At 41.7% G+C, this 21,818-nt stretch overlaps 1 protein-coding gene across 1 annotated transcript; it reads left to right on the plus strand.

The window, feature by feature from the left end:
* The first annotated feature begins 11,583 nt into the window (after positions 1-11,583).
* Positions 11,584-18,209, plus strand: LOC128099038 (ankyrin repeat domain-containing protein 26-like). The gene is made up of 3 exons (XM_052720686.1): positions 11,584-11,831; positions 16,998-17,181; positions 18,036-18,209. Exons 1-3 carry the CDS (start codon positions 11,722-11,724, stop codon positions 18,192-18,194), a joined length of 453 nt encoding a protein of 150 aa, XP_052576646.1. The 5' UTR covers positions 11,584-11,721; the 3' UTR covers positions 18,195-18,209.
* Positions 18,210-21,818: the final 3,609 nt, after the last annotated feature.

Below are 21,818 nucleotides of genomic sequence, written 5' to 3' on the forward strand. Positions count from 1 at the left end.
ACATCATTTCAGATTCCTCATCCTCTTTCTCATTCACTTTAGCCAGACCTGGTGCTGAGGGTTGACAGTATCTGATTTTTCCTGTATCTTTCCCCCGGTACAGATTTTTCTGGAGTAAAATTTAGTATAATATTTGTACCACTAATTGATCTCCACTTAAAGCCAAATCTTGATTGAGTAGTGTTATAAAATCCAGGGTATGAGGCACTTTTCTTGACCTTTTGCAAAACAGCTGTAGTTGCAAAGTAGAATATATTTCACCTTAGAACCCAATACATAGAGTGGTCAAGCTGTATTATCATAATACACCATTTCATCATTCAGAGAGTCATAAGCATAGTCAAACAAACTTGCCAGAATTCATTCTCTGAGATATTGGCAGAATAGAGGCTACGATACCCTTTCTAACAGACAGAGAACTATGAAGAAGACCAACAAAATGGCACAGAAAGGTACATTCAATATAGAAACCACAGACTATAACTATAACTTGATGAAGGCAGAACAGAAAGATCTGCCAGCAAGTCCTTGTAGGTTGTAATGCAAAGCAGAAACAGAACAGAAAGTACCGTGATTCAATTTGTTAAGTGAAAGTGTCCAAGAAGCCAACTGCTGGGATGGGAAAAGGTAAGTCACCAAGTTAATTCACTTGGTGAACTACAGGGAGTTTTCCAAGTTCAGAATCTGGAATCCCCTAGCCCAGGCAGCCAGTCACTTACCACAGTGCCAAAAGTCACCGACATCCGCCAGTGGAATACTGGCGCTCATTCTGCCTGACACAAAGTCAGTAAGCAGAGGCAGAAGTTGAGCCTTTAAGTAGTGTTTTGTTCAGAGGGCTGACAACTGAGGAGGGAGTGTGCTACCCTTTGAAAAAGCACACACTTCAACACCTCACCCAAAACCGCTGTTTTATAGACCACGAAGAAGGCCAGCTAGTCATTAGTACTCCAGCTCGCCTCCCTCCCCATTGGGTGGTTACTATATTGGACCTGTTACTTCCCTTCCAGACATCTGTATCCCTGTACTGTGGTATCTGGTTAATATCAGAGGTATCAACTTTGCACTCCTCCAGGCTCTACTTGGACTAGGGAGTTAACACAGAAAAACTAAGAACAAATAAGCATTAAAAATGTACAGAAAAAAATGTTACTAGAGGTTATGTGCAGATTTCATTCTGCAATGTGCTGTGCAAATGCCCTGCCTAACTCCTCCTCTGTGCACTTTCTGTAGACAGTCCTCCCTGATCTTGCCAGCTCTTCTTGACTCATCTAGTGAGAAAAAAAAAGCAGGTGCTGGGATAAGTGACTTTTCTTCTCAGTGTCCCCTTTTCTCTGTCTTTATATTATTCCTCAATCAGACTGGGGTGTGTACGTAATTAAATTGGAGTAGACATAAATAGGGAAATTGAGACAAGAAGCCATGCATGAAAAATAACTCTCACCTCAAAGAGCTATTTTATTCTTGAGTCAAATGTGAGTGACCATGGCTTGGGAACACAGATTCCAATGATCTCAAATAACACATTGTAGGGGTGGAGAGATGGCTCAGCCACTAAAGGCTAAGCTTACAACCAAAATGTCAAATAACATGTTCTAATGCAAAAATTATTTTATGAAGTTTTTATAGCTATACAACAAAAGAAAGCTACAAATTAAGGAATTTTTTCTCAAATACGTTAGTGGAAATATGGAGAAAGTGGGTTATACCAAATCAAGGAAATCTATATTTTAGATTTTAAATGCCATCTTGTAGATGAATTGCTAAACAGTCCTATTAAATAAAAAAACCCGGAGCCAGATATAGGGGTGAAAACCTGAGAGATCAGAGAAATAAGAATAGGAAAAGCCACAAGCTAACCTCACCTCACCGACACCCCAGTCTCCAAAGACAGAGAGACCTACTTCCTGTATACCCATGCCTATATGCCTTTCTGTGGTATTGTATTCCCCCAAATATTGTGCATGCTAATAAACTTATCTGGGGTCAGAGACAGAGCAGCCACAATATTAAACATAAAGGATAGGCAGTGGTAGCACACGCCTTTAATCCTAGCATTCCAGAGGCTGAAATCCATGTGTTCAAGGATACAGCCAAGCATGGTGACTCATCATGTCTTTAACCCCAGAAAGCAAGCCTTTAATCCCAGGGAGTGGTGGTAGAAAGCAGAAAGGTATATAATGTGTGAGGACCAGAAACTAGAAGCATTTGGCTGGTTAAACATTTGGCCTGGTTAAGCATTCAGGCTTTTGAGCAGCAATTCAGCTGAGACCCATTCTGGATGAGGACTCAGAAGCCTCCAGTCTGAGGAAACAGGACCAGCTGAGGACCCGGCGAGGTGAGGTAGCTGCAGCTTGTTCTGGCTCTCTGATTTTCCAGTGTTCACCCCAATAACTGGCCTCAGGTTTGATTTTATATATAAGAACTTTTTAAGATTCATGCTACACCTTTCTGTTCTGTTCTCTCATTTGCTCTGTCCAGATACATCACTCCCTCTTCCTGCCCAGCTCTGTCACTTCCTGTCTGTCAGTATAGACCTCCAGACCTCTATGGTTAGTGCTGGGATTAAAGGTGTGTGTCACCATGCTTGACTCTGTTCCCAGTGTGGCTTTGAACTCACAGAGATCTAGACAGATCCCTGCCTCCCTAATGATAGGATTAGAGGCATGTACTACCATTACCTGGCTTCTATGTTTATTATAGTGGCTGGCTTTTTCCTCTGATCCTCAGATAAATTTTATTGGGTTGCACAAATTAATATCACCACATTTCCCCTTTTTGTATAAAAAATAAAAAATATAACTAATATAAGAAAAACTATATACAATAAGTACAATAACTATATACAATATATACAAGCAATAAATACACCAACAATGTCTAGTCCATTTGCATTTGATAAATTCAGCAAAAAATTCCATTATCTATCCCATTTTGGTAAGTCTAAAATGTACCTAATTCACTTTCTATCCTATCTTGTATTACCATCTGAAAACTATCTTATGATGTCTTTCAAATTTATACACTTTACACTTCTTAGTGAGTTTCTTTTCTGAATTTCTTAACAAGGAAAACTGTAACTACAACTATCTAATCTGCAAACTCCCTCAGAGACCTGAGAAGGAAATAATATTACCCAGTAAAACAGTAAGTACTGTTGGACCCCAAAGTTTAGGGTCTCAAGTGGGCGCCCCAAGAACCCAGACTCCAGTCCAGTTGATGCACCAGCACGAGGATTTATTAAGCTTCTATATAGAAGGGCTTCCTCCGCTCCCAAGAGCAAGAGTCGCATCTTACTGCAGCCCCATAAGGGCTTTTAAAGGAAAAACCCATAAAACCCACAAGATTACAAATCCCATACAATTTCGTTTTACAAGATCATGGTCTGATCACAGAGTAGGTTACAGTCACGTTCCCACATGTACATTCTTCCTGAAACCTCAAGCGGGGTATCAGGGCGGGAGTGGAGTTTACACAAAGGTCATAGTGGTCCTTCCTGGAACACTTGCAACTATCCCAGTCACAGTTGAGCAGATCTCTTAACAGAAATCTTTTTACATTGTTACAGGTTGTAGGGGAGATTGAGTAATGGCTGAGGTCAGGTTGCCCTTTGGAACTAAATTTTTAGTTTCTCATTTCCTGGTGCTTGAAGTTTCTCTTTTCCTGAGGCTTGGGGGTGTAAGCCTGAAAGACTAGGGGTCTTTCACGGGGACTAGAAGGGTTGCTAGTTTGCATCTTTGCTTGGTGATTATTGTGCTTTAAAACCCTGCCAAATTGGGGAGGCATCCAGGCAGTGGGACCAGGTCCTGTGCTCATTGCATGAGTCGGCTGTTTGAAATCTTGGGCCTATGCAGGATTGCTTGGCTCGGCCTGGGAGGGAGGGGACTGGACCTACCTGGACTGAGTCCTACAAGGTTGATCTCAGTCTGTGGGGAAGGCTTTGCCCTGGAGGAGATGGGAATGGGGGGGAGGGAGCTGGGGGGTAAGGTGAGGGGGACGGGAGGGGGGAGAACAAGGGAATCCGTGGCTGATATGTAGAACTGAATTGTATTGCAAAATAAAAATAAAAATAAAAATTAAAAAAAAAGAATACAAAACAACAACAACAACAAAAAAACCCTGCCAAGCCATGCAGCAACTTTGCCGTTGGGACTCCGTGAAACTAGGCTGGCCTTTTCAGTAGACTCTAGGGCTGCATTGTGGTGGCAGCCGACACCACGCAGAGGAGAAGGTGCCTGTGAAGGGACGTACCCTCTTGCCATGAAGAAGATTTTTGGCTCCAGGAGCAAGGGCCCATCGCCGTTAGGCCCCTCCGCGCCGCCCGCGGAACAACTCCGTGGGCTTTGGACGTGTGAGTGCTGGTGGCTCCCACATGCCCAAGTACCACATTCACGACAAGGATATGGGCAAGATCCACAAGGCTGCAAGCGTAGCCAAAGTACAGCATATCCTTATCCTTGGGGAAAGTGAGCATGAACGATAGGAGGACAAGAAACACAGATAATAAATAGGGCCCATGAGCTAGCGGGGCGGGACGTGGCCAGCGGGGGGGGGGGGGGGGGGGGGGGGGGGGGGAGCATGCACTTTGTCTGGCTTCGGGGCTGGAAGGCAGGGCCAGAGGTTGGCTTTCACTAAGGAAGCTTGACTTCCCACCTTGCACTTGGATGCCTAAGCCTTGGTGGGGTCTAGAGCACGCCCCCTGTATGAGTAGCAAAAACAGCAACAGGAAAACACTCTAGCTGGAGTAAGATCCACTTACAGTTCCCTTTATTGGCTATGTAAAGCGAGTTAACTAAACAATTTTTAATTTTTTTTTGCACACATTTAAAAAATGTTTTACATTGTAAACATACATAATGGGAGAAATATTTCTGTTCAAGGTTAAAAATTCTTCCACTAATATTCAATAATATAATAACGTACACCTATGTGAATGTGTTTTCTGCTGCATTTTGAAGTAGGAAAATAGTTCCATGTTCTTAAGTAGAAGACTGATAATTCCCAGAATGTGAATAACACATCCTTATCACTCTTACATAAACCGAGTAAGAATACCACGTTTTAACAATTTTGAGTTTCTCATGCTGCTTTTGATTTTGTGATGACACTGGGAAAAACCTTCCTAAAGTATCAAAACATGAGTTTTCACAATCAGTCATTTACCAGCAGCCAAGAGACACATCAAGTGAGCAGAGCAGAAATGAAAACCCAGAAGTACCCAGTCAAATATAGGTAAGAATTTAGATGTTGATTCTGGTAACACCCCTGTCAGTAGGAAACATGACCTTCATGAATGAAATGCTTGTTAACTTGTTTAGAGTAAACTAGCTACAGTTTTATGTCACTAAAATAAATTCCTGATAGATTGTAATTTAATAAAAAAAATGAGAAAAGTACCAAAACAAATAAGACTAAGAATGACTGCAAAACTACTGTGTCATGTGTGTGTCTGTGTGTTGGGGACTGAATGCAGGTCGTGGTGTATGCTCATGATACATTCTGCCATTGAGCTTTTTAAAAGCCTAAAATGAACCATTCTCAAGACCTGACTAAGCAAAATCCGAGGATAAAGCTACTGTACACTTGCAAAGTATTTACAATACATATATATGAATATCACATAAAAACCATCTTCATTTTTACAGAGAATTTTTTTAAGTCAATGCGGAAAACCTTGAATCTAAACTATTATTATTATTATTGTTATATTTACTCATTTGTGTATTGTTGCTGGGGATCAAACACATGGCCTTGGAAATGCCAGGCAAGTTCTCTGGGACTGAACTGGATCCCTAGCCCCTGAACTCTTAATTTAATTTGCATAAAGTTTTTTTTGTAGATTCATAAATAATCTATGGACAGTAGAACAATATTTTGTGTCTGTGGTAAGAGCAGGAAAGTAAGTTGAGAGAGAAAAGAAATGGCACTTTTCAGGGCCTCCCTCTATGAGGATGGTGAACAGTGTGACTTCCGATGCTGAAGCTTATATTGCTTAAGACTTTTCAAACAGACAAGTTGGTAGTAAGTATTCTACCACACTTTAAACATGTTTCTGTCTATAAAATATATTTAGGAAATAATGAGACAATTTCTCTTTGTTGGCACTGCTTAAAATAGCAGTGTATTAAGAAGAAGCTGGAAAATGTATTTTATAAGTAAATTGCAGTCCATCCATAAGATGGAATATATGACCACTGAAGGTAGTGTAGATGCAGATATGGATTAACATGGAAAGATGGTATATCAAGTAAAGAGAAGTCATACACATATGTGGTTATGATTATACATATACACAAAGTATGATCTATCTTAGCCATAATGTATTTAAAATGTGATAAAATAAAGAATAAAGTTACTGATTTTTTTAAAGATTTTAATATAATTATATCATTTCCCCCTTCCCTTTCTTCCCTCCAAATGCTCCCATACAGCCCAACTTGCTCTAATTCAAATTTCAGACTGTACAGTATGCTTCTGGGTTGTGCTGGGTCTGACACTGACCAATTGTGTGTTCTAGGACACTTTTGTAACTAAAGTTTTCCTGTCTGGCCCACAGTCAGGACAAATTTCTATCACCCGCCAGTCCCACAGCCATTCAGACCCGACCAAGTAAACACAGAGACTTACATTGCTTACAAACTGTATGGCCGTGGCAGGCTTCTTGCTAACTGTTCTTACAGCTTAAATTAATCCATTTCCATTAATCTATGCCTTGCCACATGGCTCATGGCTTACCGGCATCTTCACATGCTGTTTGTCATCATGGCGGCTGGCAGTGTCTCTCTGACTCAGCCTTCCACTTCCCAGCTTTATTCTCCTCCCTGTCCCGCCTATACTTCCTGCCTAGCCACTGGCCAATCAGTGATTTATTTATTGACCAATCAGAGCAACACATTTGCCATACAGAACATCCCACAGCACACTTTGGCTGTCTTTTCTTTGCCTCACTTCTTTGTAAAAAGCCTGCTACATCTTAACCTGTCTTGCAGAATTGTGGACTACAGTGAGGTGAGCACATGAACAGTGCTTATAGTAATGCATAGTGATTATGGGTCCAGAAAAAGTAAGACCTGTCATCATTTTGAAAAGAATGTTTCCAGTCCATACTTGGTAGTTTATGCTTGTAATTCAACACTTGGAAAGCTGAGGCAAGAAGTCCACCATGAGTTCAAGGCCAGCCTGGACCACATACTGAATTCCAGACTTACCTAGGCTACAGAGTTAGATCTCATCTTAAAAACAAAACAGACCAAGGTTGGATAAAGCACAGGGACAAATAGCCAAACGAACGGAAACACATGAACTATGAACCAATGGCTGAGGGGGTCCCCACTGGATCAGGCCCTCTGAATGGGTGAGACAGTTGATTGGCTTGATCTGTTTGGGAGGCATCCAGGCGGTGGGACCGGGTCCTGTGCTCATTGCATGAGTCGGCTGTTTGAAACCTGGGGCCTATGCAGGATTGCTTGGCTCGGCCTGGGGGGAGGGGACTGGACCTGCCTGGACTGAGTCTACCAGGTTGATCTCAGTCCGCGGGGGAGGCTTTGCCCTGGAGGAGGTGGGAATGGGGGGCGGGCTGGGGGAAGGGGAGGGGGGTCGGAGGGGGGGAGAACAAGGGAATCTGTGGCTGATATGTAGAACTGAATTGTATTGCAAAATAAAAATAAAAAAAATAAAAAATAAAAGTAAAACAAACAAACAAACAAAAAAACAGAACAAAAAAGATTTCCTTATGTGAGGACTTCAGAAGCACTTCCCAGATAGGTTGTAGTGCCCACAGAACTTTGTTTTTATTTGCAAATGACAGTAACAACAACAAATAGGAGCCATTAATGTAGCTCAGAAGATGAAAGCATTTGCCATCAAGCCCGAGGACCTGAATTTGATATCCCAGAACACACATGGCCAAAGGAGAGAACCAGCTTTACACGCTATTCTCTGACCTCTTCACTTGCACTATAACACACATGTATACACACATGCACGCACACACACATACACTAAAAAGAAATGTAAAAAACTTTTCTTAATGGTACATTGCTGTGGAATGTCTTTCTGTATGCTGTGAATATGTGTTGCTCTGATTGGTTGATAAATAAAGCTGTTGGGCCAATGGTGAGGCAGAATAAGGTTAGGTGGTACATTCCAACTGGGGAGAGAGAGAGGGGAGAGAGAGAGAGAGAGAGAGAGAGAGAGAGAGAGAGAGAGAGAGAGAGAGAGGAGATGCCAACTGCCGCCAACCGCCACCAACTGCTCCCAAAGGAACAACATGCCAGTAGACGAGTAAGTCACAGAACACATAGCAAAACATAGATTAATAGAAATGGGTTAATTTAAGATATAAGAGCTAACGAACAAGAAGCCTGCCATAGACCAAACAGTCTGTAAATAATATTAAGCCTCTGAGTGATTATTTTATAAGTGGCTACAGGACCCCGGGGGTCAGGCAGGACTGGAGAAACTTTCCAACTACAGTATATTTCTTTCTATCAGAGTAAGTAGCATGTTTTTCCTTTTTCTTTGAGCATCAGAACTTTGATCTAAGTTTAATTCTTTCTGTCCTGGGGATGTGACTCAGTTGGCAGAGTGCTTGCCTAGAATACACAAAACCCTGTATTTGATTGCTGGCAGTCCACTGTGGGCATTGGTGGCACACACTTAAATCCCCAACACTGGTGGCCCAGGGAGGAGGCTCAAGGTCATCCTCAGCTAAATAAAACATATATATGTATATGTTTTAATTCCTTCTTTTGATATTAATAATTATTTTATTTTTTCTCTGTGTTTATAATCAAATCCCCTTATAGGAAAATATTATATTTTAAATAGCCTGTAAACATTATTAGTAAGAGAAATCAATTTTGCTGGGCGGTGGTGGTGCACACCTTTAATCCCAGCACTCGAGAGGCAGAGGCAGGTGAATCTCTGTGAGTTTGAGGCCAGCCTGGTCTCCAAAGCGAGTTCCAGGAAAGGCGCAAAGCTACACAGAGAAACCCTGCCTCGAAAAACAAAAAAAAAAAAAAGAGAGAAATCAATTTCAAATGTAGAGGTTTTGTATAAAAGTCAATAATCTTAGATATTCTGTGTATTTCATATAATATTAGTCTCAAAGGGTTTTTATTAGTTTTTTTTTAATTTTAGGCCCACAAAGAAAACATCTAATAAAAATAACAAGGTAATGTAAAAATAATAAAAACTGGTATTTGCTTTAAAATACATTATAAAAGTAATGATGTATAAGTTAAAAGATAGAAAGATAAAGTGAGCAAATAGAGGACCTTGTTATGGAAAGACATTTACCTTAAAAAAGAAAGAAGTAGTAGCTGTTAATAAAAGCGTACTTCTGCCAAGGGTCAGCTCTTTTAAGAAGTGTCTGTTTCTGCTTGTATAAAACATTATTGCAAGCATAATGTAAATATTAGAGAAACAGTTTAAAATAGTGTTTATTTTATAGGCCAGAAAACAAGTATCTGCTGTGGATGACCTTGATGCCTGGAGTGAGTCATCTGAAACAGTCTCTGAGGACTGTGAGCTCCAGTGTCCTGATTATGAGAGCGTTTTGTGTGAAATTGAGCATCTGAGGATGGAGTGTAGAGGTATGATCACTGTAGAAATGGACAGCTTTCCTGTGTATGGTAATGTGTGCACACTTGCTTAGCACTGACCCTAGAACACCGATGGGTGGCAGTGCTGGCCTTGTCAGAAATATGCTTTATGTTACAACAGTATGTGAGCTGTTCAGTAGTCATTCTCACTGGGCTTTTCTTCATGGGACTGACACATCCAGTCTTTTTATTGATCTTGCTTTTCTTCTGTGCCTTACTGTCACTGGTGAGGTTACCTGGTGTGTGAGCTAGTTATATGTCCACTGGACACAAAGCTAGAGTCATCGGAGAGGAGGGAGCCTCAATTGAGAAAATGCTTCCATAAGATTCACCTCTAGGACATTGTCTTAGTTAGTGATTGATGGCAGAGGGCACAAAGCTACTCTGGGCTTTTGCTGAGCAAGTCACAAGGAGCAAGCCAGTAAGCAGCACCTCTCCATGGACTCTGCATCACTTCTCTCCTCCAGGTTTCTACTCTATTTGTGTTCCTGTCCTGATGCCTTTGATAAAGAACAGTGATGTGGAAGCATAAGCCAAATAAACCCTTTCCTCCCCAAGTTGCTTTGGTCATAGTGTTTCATCACAACAATAGTAACCCTTAGACACCTGGTCTCTATCTAGAATACTGTAGAACTAGAGAACTGTTTCCCCTGCTACCCACTTCCTGCAAACATGGTCTCTTTTTTAACTGTAATTGTGTAGTTGCAGAAATTCGAATCTGATCATATTAACCCTTTGCTATGAGGTTAAATTTCTCAATCCTTTAGTTTTCTCCTGACTTTTCTGTGTCCCACTTCTTGTCTTAGAAGTTTGCTCTTGCAGTATTTTGTTTTACAGCTTCAGCAAGGCATATTGATATATAAACGTTATTTGGTTAGTTTCAACATATGTATTAAACATATTTAACCACCATAATCAAGGTAGTTAACAAACCCATCCCCAAAGCCTCCCCATTTCTCCCATGCTCCTTATTAAGAAGCTGACAGGTGGTTCCCCGGCATGTCCCTGTTCTGTTTTCCAGCCCACAGGACAAGAGAGATCCAGTGGCTCTGTCTTCACAAGCACTGCTTGTCAGTATTTTAAATCTTAGCTATGCTTATAGGTGTATGCTATGTATCTCATTACGGTCTTAATGTGCCTTACACCGCTAGTAAATATGGAGCATTTTGCATGTATTTCTTTTCCTTTGCTATGATGAACTCCTTTCTGATCTGTATCCATCATGTGGTAAATTGTGTTTGTCCAGCCTGACTAAGCAGAATAGATATTCTTCTTGGTCCTGTGGGCACACCGGGTGAGATTTCATCTAACCTTTTCAGATGTTTTATCCTTGTTCCTGTAGTTTCTTCCTATACGTCCATTATTCAGTGCTTGGCTAAGTACTCCAGGAGCCTCTACATACCTGCAGGCTCTTTATCTATGATGCTCTCTCCTCTCTGGTCTGTTGTGATCTCAAGCTGTCTTGGTTTATCAGACTCTGAACTTAATCACCTCAACTCAGCAAGTCTAGGGAGCTCTACTTGACTTCCTTCTCCTGTGAGAGAGACCTGGGACATTCGTGGAGTTCATTTACTCCATCTGTTAGGATCATTGTCTTGAGAATTATTTGAGAGGTTTTAACTGTGTTCATCTGAGTAGGAACATGGCTCCATAGCTGTTCCTCATCTTGGCTGAAAGCAGACTGAAAGAGAGGCTCACTAAATGCTTTGTGTTTTCTGTTTGAAATCTAACATGGACTATTTGACTGAGTTTAGCTCAATTTGCTTAACATGAAGACATCCAGGTCTACCCAGTTTCATTCAAAAACCCTGGTGTATAATTCTGTATTTTCTTTTAAGCTGAGAAAGAGCAAGGGTCGCACCTACGTTATTTGCAGAGCTTAGTGTAATGTGTTCCATATTGTAAACACTTACTGTATATTTCTTCAGTGTATAAGTGAATGAATATAAAAATGCAGTCTTTTCTTTTAATATGCTCACTCATTTTATTTGTCTCTTATTTTTCCCCTGATTCAGATATTGTTAGCCTGTTGAAAATCTGGGATGCAGTTTATTCATATCAAAGATTAATAGAATTAAAAAAAAGCCACTGTGAACTACTTACAGGAAAACTTCAAAGAATGGAGAATAAATTTAAGGAATTACAGAAGGAAGTGTCAGAAACAAAAGAAGTAAAGTCACAGTTAGAGCATGAAAAGGTAGAATGGGAACAAGAGCTCTCCAATTTGAGGTATGCTGTCTTGGTTTATTTATTTATCAAATTTATGTCCTCTGACATTCACTTACACGCGAGCGTGCTCATGGATGTGTGTGGAAGTCGTGTGCTGACTCGGGAGAGTCAGTCTCCTGCCATGTGGGTCCCTGAGATCCAGCTCAAGTGTCGGGCTTAGCAGGCTCCTTTCTCCACCAAGCCATCCCCAGCTGTGATAGCCCAGCTTTAAAGGGACGTTTTCACTGCTTAGGATACAGAGATGTACTTGAACTTTGGCCTATGTTGACATGTCATGGAGTTGGCAAGACAGAAAATTTCTTAGTCTTCTCAAATGTGAAATTCTTGCAAATAATATAGTGAACTTAACTATGAATTATTCTAGGAATTAAACAAATATTCTACTGTAGATTCCTAAATCATAGTTTTAGTGGCTGTATGAAAGCAGCCATTAAAAAAAAATAAAATAAAAAATAAAAACACCTCAGTATTTATTGATCAAATAACCTTTCTTTTTTTTTGTTGGTTTTTTTTTTTTTGAGACAGGGTTTCTCTGTATTGTTCTGTCTGTCCTGGAACTTGATCTATAGACCAGGCTGTTCTTGAACTGACAGAGATCCACCTGCCTCTGCCTCCCAAGTGCTGGGATTAAAGGTGTGTGCCACCACTGCCCAGCTGATTAAAAAACTTTTAAAATTTGTTTTATATTAGAATACTGATATGAGTTGTTTTCTATGTAATTGTTTACTTTTTAAAGAATCTTCAGTATATAATATGAACACTTGAGCTCATCACACAACCTCATGATTTCTATGTAATATTTACATAGAAATTACAGAGAGAGGGAGGGACGGAGAGTGATTTTGACTACGTTTATTCCTAAATTGTATCATGCTATTGTGAATGAGGTTTCCCCCAAATTTCTTTGTCAGGAAGCTCATTACTGGCATATAGACAGACTGCTAGTTTTTATATGCTGATTGTTATATACAACTACTTTGCTGACAGTGTGTATCAGGAATAAGGGATGAGCTTTTCCCTCAGCTACTCTAAACCCTGCTGCCTTCCCAGGAACACCGAATGTGCTGCCTTCAGAGCCGGCCCTCCTTCTCCCATAACTACCCCATACCTCTCCCTGGAATCTCCCCAGGACCCTGCTACACGAGTCCTAGTCAGGGCCTTCCCTCCTCTCACAGCCGCTCTAAGCCCCACCACGTTCCCAGGTCTCCCCACTGCCACACAAGGTGCCCGCCTTAGCTTATTATCCTCTTCCCTCAGCCACCCCAGACACTCAGCCTTCCCAGAACCCCCTCCACATATGTCTCTAGAAAGGGCCTTCCTTCATGTTCTAGGGGTACCCCAACCCCACTGCCTCCCCAGGACCCATTACCTTTAGAGGTATTCCTTTTATCATCCCTTGGCCACCTCAAACTCCTGCCCTCTTCCAGGACTCCCTCCATAATGCTGCTAGTAAGGGCCACCTCCCCCCTCCCCTACCCCCCCCCCCCCCTCTACGTCTGGACCTGTGCCTGACTCTACCTTGAAGGCCCGCTCTCCTCTCTGGGCATCCCAGCCCCACCTCCCCGGACTCCAGTCACCCACTGCAGACCGAGTCCTAATCTACTTCGCAACTTTCACCCTCTCCTTACTTTTGCACTAGAAACCCACCATTCTTGGGCTCCCGCCACTTGCTTTGCAGGACTTCACCTCTTGCTTTGTAGGTTGATCCCCAGCCCTCCATCCTGGGCATTCCACCTCCATCATCTGAGGATCTACATATACTTCCTGCTTGCTCTGCAGAGAGATTGCCCACTGTGCCCTCTGGCACGCAGAACTGGCCATCCCAGGATCCCTTTGCGGCTCTTGCTTGCAAATAGATTCCCTGCTTCTCCTGCTCTTGAGCATCCATCTCTACTGTCTGAGAGCTTGCTTTCTCCAGATGGAAAGCCTTCACTCCCTCCTTTGTCTGGTGTTCTAATCTTACCACCCAAAGACCTGCCAGGAGCATCTGTTCATGCCACAGAAGGTGTTTCCCCCGTTGTCTTGCTTAAGGTCCCTCATAACTCGCTTAAGCCTGTCCTGTCATGGCATGTGCTAATCATCACCCCTCACCCCAAGATGAGAGGCCACAGCTCTGCCTATTGGAGTCAAACCACCACATACTAGGACCCTCCCAGCTCCCCCAATACAAGCCACATCTTTGCTGCACCAGCCATCACAACTCTGCTGTCTCACTCAGCACCTCCCTGAAACACCCTCCTGCTGGACAAGAGCCCACAACTATATGGACCTTTAAGTTTTCACAAAGTCTCAATCCACTACAGAAGACCCACTTACTCTCCAGATCAGAGGACACATGCTCCGTGTTTTCTACTCTGTCTAATTCAGGTGCCAGGTACAGACGCATGTTGAGGTTCCTGGCTGATTTGGAATTGAGTTTTGTGGAGGGTGAGAGAAGGATCTAGGTTTTTCTGCATGTAGGTATCCAGTTTGACCAGCAGCATTTGTTGATGATGCTGTTATTTCTGCATTGTGTATTTGTGACATCTTTGTAAACAGTCAGGTAGTTGTAGGGGTGTGGACTTGTATCTGGTCCTCATTTCTACTCCCTTGTTCACTGTGTGTGTCTATTATGGCTCTGTAGAGCAGCTTGAAAGCGAGAAGAGTGCAAATGTTCAGGGTTGTTTGGCTCTCCAGGGTCTTTTGTGTTTCTGTGTGGATGTTAAGATTTTTTTTTCATTTTCCATGAACTGCATTGGAATTTGGAGAGGTTGCATTGAATCTTTAGATTGCCTTTGGTAGGATGGTCCTTTTCCAACATTGGCCCTACTGATTCAAGTTCAGGGGCGTCGGTCTTTCCACTGTCTGCTGCTTGTTGAGTTTCTCTCTTCAGGGTCTTCAGTTGCCCATTGTACAGATCTTTCACTTGTGTTGTGGGTTTAGTCTGTTTGTTTAGGCTGTTGTGAATGGGATTGTTTCCCTGACTTCTTTCTTGGTATGTTTGTCACTGTATGAGAAGGGGACTGGTGTTTTGTCTATTGATTTTGTACCTTGCTGCTTTGATGAGCATCTTTATAAGCTGGAGGAGTTTCCTGGTGCAGTCTTTAGAGTCTTTCATGTCGAGAATATTATCTGTCAATTCTTCCTTGGCCACTTGTATCCTATTTCCCTCCTTCAGTTAGTTGTTCTGACTTCCAGCTCTACAGTGAATCTGTATGGAAAGAAGGGATATCTTGATTTTAGTGGAAATATCCTGATTTTAGTGGAAAAGCTTCACTTTTCTCTCTGTTTGCATGTTAGTTGTGGGCTTGATGTGTATGGTCTTTCTGTGTTGAGATGTAGCCTCTGTATTCCTAGATTCTCCAGGACTTTTATCATGAAAGGATGTTAGAGCCTTTTCAGAGGCCTGTTCTACAGGTCTTGAGAGGAGATTACACATAGGTCGAACCATCCCTAAATCTCTGGGATGAAGCCAGCTTAATCATGGTGGATGATCTTTTTGATGTGTTTTTGAATTTGATTTGCATGTCTTAATGAGAAGTTTTGCATTTGTGTTCATCAGGTAGACTGATATACGTATAAGTTTCCTTTTTTGTTTCTTTATCTGATTTAGGTATCAACATAGCGCTAGCTTCATAAGGAGAATTTGGAAGGAAATTGCCTTTTTTGTTATGGAATTGGGTGAGGAGCGTCAGTTTTAGTTCTTTAAAGTTCTGGGAGAATTTTGCAGTGGATTCATCTGGACCTGGATTTTATTGCTGTTTGGTCTCATTGCTTGTGGTAGATCTTTTTACGTTTTAAAATCTCCTTTTGGTTTAACTTGACTATGACATATACATTATGAAATTCATCCATTTCTTTTAGATTTCCCAATTGGTGGAATAAGGATTTTGAAAATGTATCCTTACAACCCTCTGAATTTCATTGGTGTCTGTCATAAAATATCCATTTTTTATTTCTAATTTATTAATTCAAATCTTCTTCTTTTGGTTAACTTGGCTAAAGCTTTCTCAATCTTGTTAAGCATTTCAGAGACCCAGCTTTTTGTTTCACTGGTTCTTTGTATTAGGATTGTGTTTCTATTTCATTAATTTCTGCCCTGATCTTGACTGTTTCTCTCCATCTAGTGTTCTGGGATGCTTTTGTCTTTATACTTCCAAGCTGCTAAGGCACATCATTACGTATTATTTGTCTTCCGCTGTTTGATTGTTTGTTATGGAATCACTTAGAGCCATCAGCTTCTCTCTCAGGACTACCTTCCCTGTGTCCTGTAGATGTTGATATGCTGGGCTTTTGTTTCATTTAATTCTAGGGAAGTTTTAATTACTTAAAGGGATTTTTAATTTGTTTTACCTTAATACAAAAAACAAACAACAACAACACCAAAAACCCAAGATTCCTCAAAGGTGTTCCAGAAAAGCCATTCCTCCAAGGTTGCTGCAGCGGTCGCTTCCTCGGCCTGCACTGGCTGTGATGGTGTCAGTGTGTGCTGTGGGCGACATCGGAAGGCGCTTCCTAAGCTGCAAGTGCTTAGGGAGGCCTGAACTGCTTCATAAAGATAAAATTCTACTTCCGGTACAAGGTGTGAATTTAAAATGGTGCATCTTTTAAACAATTAAATAACTTTAAATAGTCTATTTTGATTATAGAGTAATTACAACTGTGTAAAAAAGATACATTCCATTTTTTAAAATTTTAATTAATTTTCACGTGTGTGGGAGTTTTGTCCACATGTATGTCCACATGTATGCAGATATGCATGTGTGCAGTGCCTGCTAAGGCCAGAGAAGGGTATCAGGTCCCCTAGAACTGTTGCTAATAGATGCTTGTAAGACACCATGTGGATGCTGGGAACTGAGCCTGGTCCTCTGGAAGAGCAGCCAGTGCTCTAACCACTGAGCCATCTTTCTATCCCTACGGAAGACAGTTTTCAACTTGTATGTTTACTGAATAAATTCAAAATTCCTTTCCAATAATATTTACCAGACTTCTAGAAATTTGATGAATTTTATTCATCCTTGTTATCATCAAGAACATATGGGCTTTAGAAGAGATTGAAGTGAGAAATTAAACTCATGAGTCATAAAAAGGAACAATTCTTTAACAACCGTCTTGAGGTCCAGGTCACAAAGTGAACTTCATTTTGTATAATCGGGTTGATTTTAAAATAAACACGTTTAATTTCAGATTTTCACTGAAACAAGAGGAAGAGAAGCAGAGAAGCGCGGATCAGCTTTCTGAGAGAATGATGGAGCAGCTTAGGAGAAAAGATGAGCAGTATCAGAACGAGCTTGAAGGGAAGCAGCAGCTTGAAGTTTCTCTCAGAACATTGGATATGGAGTTGAAGACAGTGAAAAACCATTTGAACCAGGTAAGTTTATCTTCTATAAAAATTTCTTTTGGGGGACATTTTTGTTTGGTTGGTTTTGGGGGATGGCATGAGGGGGTTCGTTTTTTTGAGACAGGGTTTCTCTGCATAACCCTGGCTGTCTGTGTAGACCAGGCTGTCCTCTGCCTCCCAAGTGCTGGGATTAAAGGCGTTTCTGGCTAATGCAAATTTCTTATTCCTACCTTTATTTGTTGTACTTTTAAAATCACTTTAATTACATATTATATTTCTACACACACATCACATATATATTTCCATGTACCACTTAATGAGAATATCTTTTGGTTTCATTATTGTACAAACGTCATGAGCATGTCAGACATCAACCTCATCACCACTTCATATAATTGTGTCGGGCTGCCAGAAATATGCAGTCCATTGTTGACCAATGGTGTCTCATGCTAAGAGTCAATTTTAACATAGATAGCTGACATTATTTATTATGACTCTTGGAAACTGATAGGTACTGCAGACATCTTTTCTGAGTGAGGTAATAGAAGGTAAGTTAAGTTTACTCTGGAAAATTAAGTGCTAGTCTAGCCCTCTTAAAATGCAGACTTTGAAATTGTGTTAAAACTAGTTAAATGTTTGTAACAAGCTAGTTTACAATACTCTTTCTGCATGTAAGAGCTGTTTTTGCTTTGTAAGCAATTTAACTATAATATGCAGTACAAATTTGAGTGTTTCGTGTGGGATAGAGTTCCTCATGTTTTCATAGGCTGCTTCCAGTTTGTTTTTAATGTTCTACTCTTAAATAAGCTTTTAGATATCCCGTCCACAGCAGTCATACTATCACAATAGTATGAGACTGAAAACTTCATGAAATGTATTTCTAGATTTCAGAGGAACGAAATGAAATTCAGAGACAGCTTTCCCAAGAACAGAATGCCAGAGCGTTACAGGATGGGATTCTTGCAAATCACCTTTGTAAACAAAAGGAAATAGAAATGGCGCAGAAGAAAATGACTTCTGAGGTATTTTTTTTAGTTTTCTGAATATGTGTGCATTTATATGTTTACATACTTTCAGAACCACCCTTATGCACCATGGAAAGCATAGAAGATTTTGAACCATGTGTGTGTATACATAATACACATTTTGGGAGTAGAAGGCAGAAGCTTTCTCCTACTGTCTGACATAAAGGAGTAAGTGCTTTGGTGAAGGAGCACTGGCAGCGGGGGCGGGGGGGGGCAGGGAACCTGGGTTTCTGTAGCTTGTTGCATTTTAATCTCTCCTTTTCAGAGTGGTGACTAGTTCACTCGTGTCCAAGCATACTTATTTGTATGGTGCTTATTTAAGCATTTATTAATAAATGTAGTTCCTCATTTGGGACCTTGAGACACTACGTATTTGCCTTTTGTGGTCTTCACAGGACTCTAACAAGAGGCTGGAGGAGACCAGCACTAAACTGCTCCTGGAGGAACAGCAGAATAGATCGTTGCTAAGCTCTCTTAGTACACGGCCTGTTGTAGAGTGTCCTTGCCTCGGAGGCCTTCATAATAGTTTGGTATTCAACAGGACTCTTATTCTAAGAGAAAACATAGTGATTCCTACCTCAGGCCTACAGCTATTAAATAAAAGAATGGAAATCTACCTGACCGAGGTTAGTATATAGCTTTTTTCCTTTGGGTTCAAGTTTCTGATAAAATTCTTACTTTTAATTTAATACACAATACTGAGATGTTTTGTTGGCCTGTGCATACTAATGTCATAGTAATTTATGCTAAAGGAGAAAAATTGTTAAAGTTCCCAGAGTTCTCATTTCAGCAGGTGCTCACTGTTACTTGGTTCAGGGAATGTAGCTAAGCCAGCACATTTCTTTAAAAGTTATACTTAAGCCGGGTGTGGTGGTGCATGTCTTTAATCTCAGCACTAGGGAGGCAGAGACAGGAGGATCCCTGTGAGTTTGAAGCCACCCTGGTCTACAAAGTGAGTTCTAGGACAGCCAGAGCTACACAGAGAAACTTTGTCTAGAAAAAAAAAAAAAAGAAAAAAGAAAAAAAGTTACGCTTAAGTTAGGTTTGGGAAATTAAATATGCTTGTGACTATAGGTATAGTTTGACATATTATCACACACCTAATGACAATTTTCCTACAACATCCTAAGTTTCCATTCAAATGCCAAGAGAATGGGTGCCATCCAAATTCCTATATGTGGATATTTATGATTAAAAGGAATCTGATGCAGATACTACTTATTAATTAAATGTGTAACATTGAATAAGATTAATTTCTAAGTTGAAAATGTTCCACTTTCTTTCTTAAACATTACAAATATTCAACTCATTTCAGATGCATCAGGAATTGGAAAAAAGTATAAATAGAAAACTTAAAGAAGGTATGTACCAAAATTTATTAAGTTTAGATTGACTAGTTTCTGAAATTAATTAAAAATATTAAGTGACATGATTTTTCTTGTTTGTTGAATAGATTTTTAATTATTCATTGTCTTACACAAAATTAAAGATGTGAAGGTATTTCTTTCATGGTTTAATGCAGCAAATGTTTATTCCTTCCATGTTTGAGAATTTCCTGTATAAGTCACTGCATCATTTCCACCTTTGCCCGCTCTAACTCCACCCATGACCCCCCTTCTCAGATTCATGGCATCCTCTTCTAATGTAGGCAGCCTGTAGGCCCAGTTAGTGCTGCCTTATTTGCCTGTTTTTAGGACTAACCACTTAGAATGAGGTCTCATCCTTGGAAAAGACTGGTTCTCCCTCTCTGAGCAGCCAGTGACTGCCTATAGCTCTTCATCTGACGATCGGGCTGGCTGTCTTAGGTTTCTATTGCCGTGAAAAGACCAAGACCAAAAGAACTTGGGGAGGAAAGGGTTGTTTTCATCTTACACTTCCATCACTGAGGCCCATCAGGAACCTGGGGTCAGAAACCGAAGCAGAAGCCATGGAGGAAGGCCTCTTACTGACGGTCCTTCTTTCTTATACAGCTCAGAGCCACTTGCCCAAGGGTGGCATCGCCCACAGTGAGTGGGGCCCTCCCACGCCCGTTGTTAATCAAGAAAATGCCCCTATCAGATTTGACTACAGGCCGCGTGATAGGGGCATTTTCTCAATTGAAGTTCCCTCTTCCCACATAATTTGTGTCAATTGGACCAGAAAAAAAAAATAAGGTCAGGGGCTTTGTGTGGGTTTTTCCCTCCATCCTGGTAGCATGCCAACTGATGGCGTCTTGTCTTTGCAGATACTGTGGAGGTAGCCATATTGTTGTAGTTTATGGATGCAGCATCCTCATCCTGTCCAGAAGTCCCTATGTCAGGGCAGGTGTCAGGACCTCAGGCCTTACTGCCTTCTCTTCCGTGATGGTCCCTGAGCACCAGGTGTCGGAGTTGTGATATAGATGTTCCGTTTGGGGATAAGGCACCACATAGCCCCTTATTCTCTACATTTTGACCAGTTGTGGGTCTCTGTAATAGCCTTCATGTGCTGCAAAGAGAGGCTTCTCTGGTGACAGATGAGAGCTACACATGTCTGTGAACATAAGGAGTCAGAAGTCTACAAGGCACTTGGAATCTGTAGTACTTTAATAACATGGTAGTAGTGGGTTCTCCTCTGAGGCCTGTGACCTGTCCAGCCACAGGTTCTTGGCCAGGTTCACAGTACCAGGCAGGAATTCCCTCCAGTTGAGTGGCTCTAGGTTCAAACAGACACTGTTGGTTGCCCCCCGATACAAATGCCACTGTTGCACTGTTGGGCTGTCTTGCCTGTGCAGCTGTTGTGGTTCTCGGGCTTTCCAGCCAGGCAGGGATGCTGACAGCTGTCTCCTTTGCAGGGATGCTGACAGCCGTCTCCTTTGCAGGGATGCTGACAGCCGTCTCCTTTGCAGGGATGCTGACAGCCGTCTCCTTTGCAGGGATGCTGACAGCCGTCTCCTTTGCAGGGATGCTGACAGCCGTCTCCTTTGCAGGGATGCTGACATCCGTCTCCTTGGCAGGGATGCTGACAGCCGTCTCCTTTGCAGGGATGCTGACAGCCGTCTCCTTGGCAGGGATGCTGACAGCTGTCTCCTTGGCAGGGATGCTGGCAGCTGTCTCCTTGGCAGGGATGCTGGCAGCTGTCTCCTTTGCAGGGATGCTGACAGCTGTCTCCTTTGGCAGGGATGCTGACAGCCGTCTCCTTTGCAGGGATGCTGACAGCTGTCTCCTTTGGCAGCTTATGTAGTACCTTCTGACACTAGGAGAAGCCCTCAGGTAGGAAGCTTTCCAGTCAGATCCAGCTCAATTCGGCTAGTCCTCTGTCCTAAGTTTCCAGTGTCTTTGGCAATGTGGGCTTAGCTGAACCTCCGGGAGGTAACCAAGGACCACATCAAAGGTCTCTTTTGTTGTAGGGGGTCACCATAACTACACTGAGCAACCATTCCAAAGGAGGTTTCTCATGACTGTTACTGGAGTTCTTGTTAATCTGTGGTTCTTGTGGGAAGCGCTGTCAGCCTCCTTTATGATTTTATAACACACACACTTTGGTAAATATAAATATGCTTCCTTGAGGCTTTATCAAACAACCTGGTGTTTGTCCCTCTCCTTTTGTATTAACCTTCTTCCTCCTCCCCGTTGGAGCCCCTCCCCGATATTCCGTTTCCCACTTCCTGTCACCTGTATCCTG

This window comes from Peromyscus californicus, unplaced genomic scaffold, assembly GCF_007827085.1.
Source record: "Peromyscus californicus insignis strain IS unplaced genomic scaffold, ASM782708v3 Scaffold_6__1_contigs__length_162567912, whole genome shotgun sequence".
NCBI classification, from domain to species: Eukaryota; Metazoa; Chordata; class Mammalia; order Rodentia; family Cricetidae; genus Peromyscus; species Peromyscus californicus.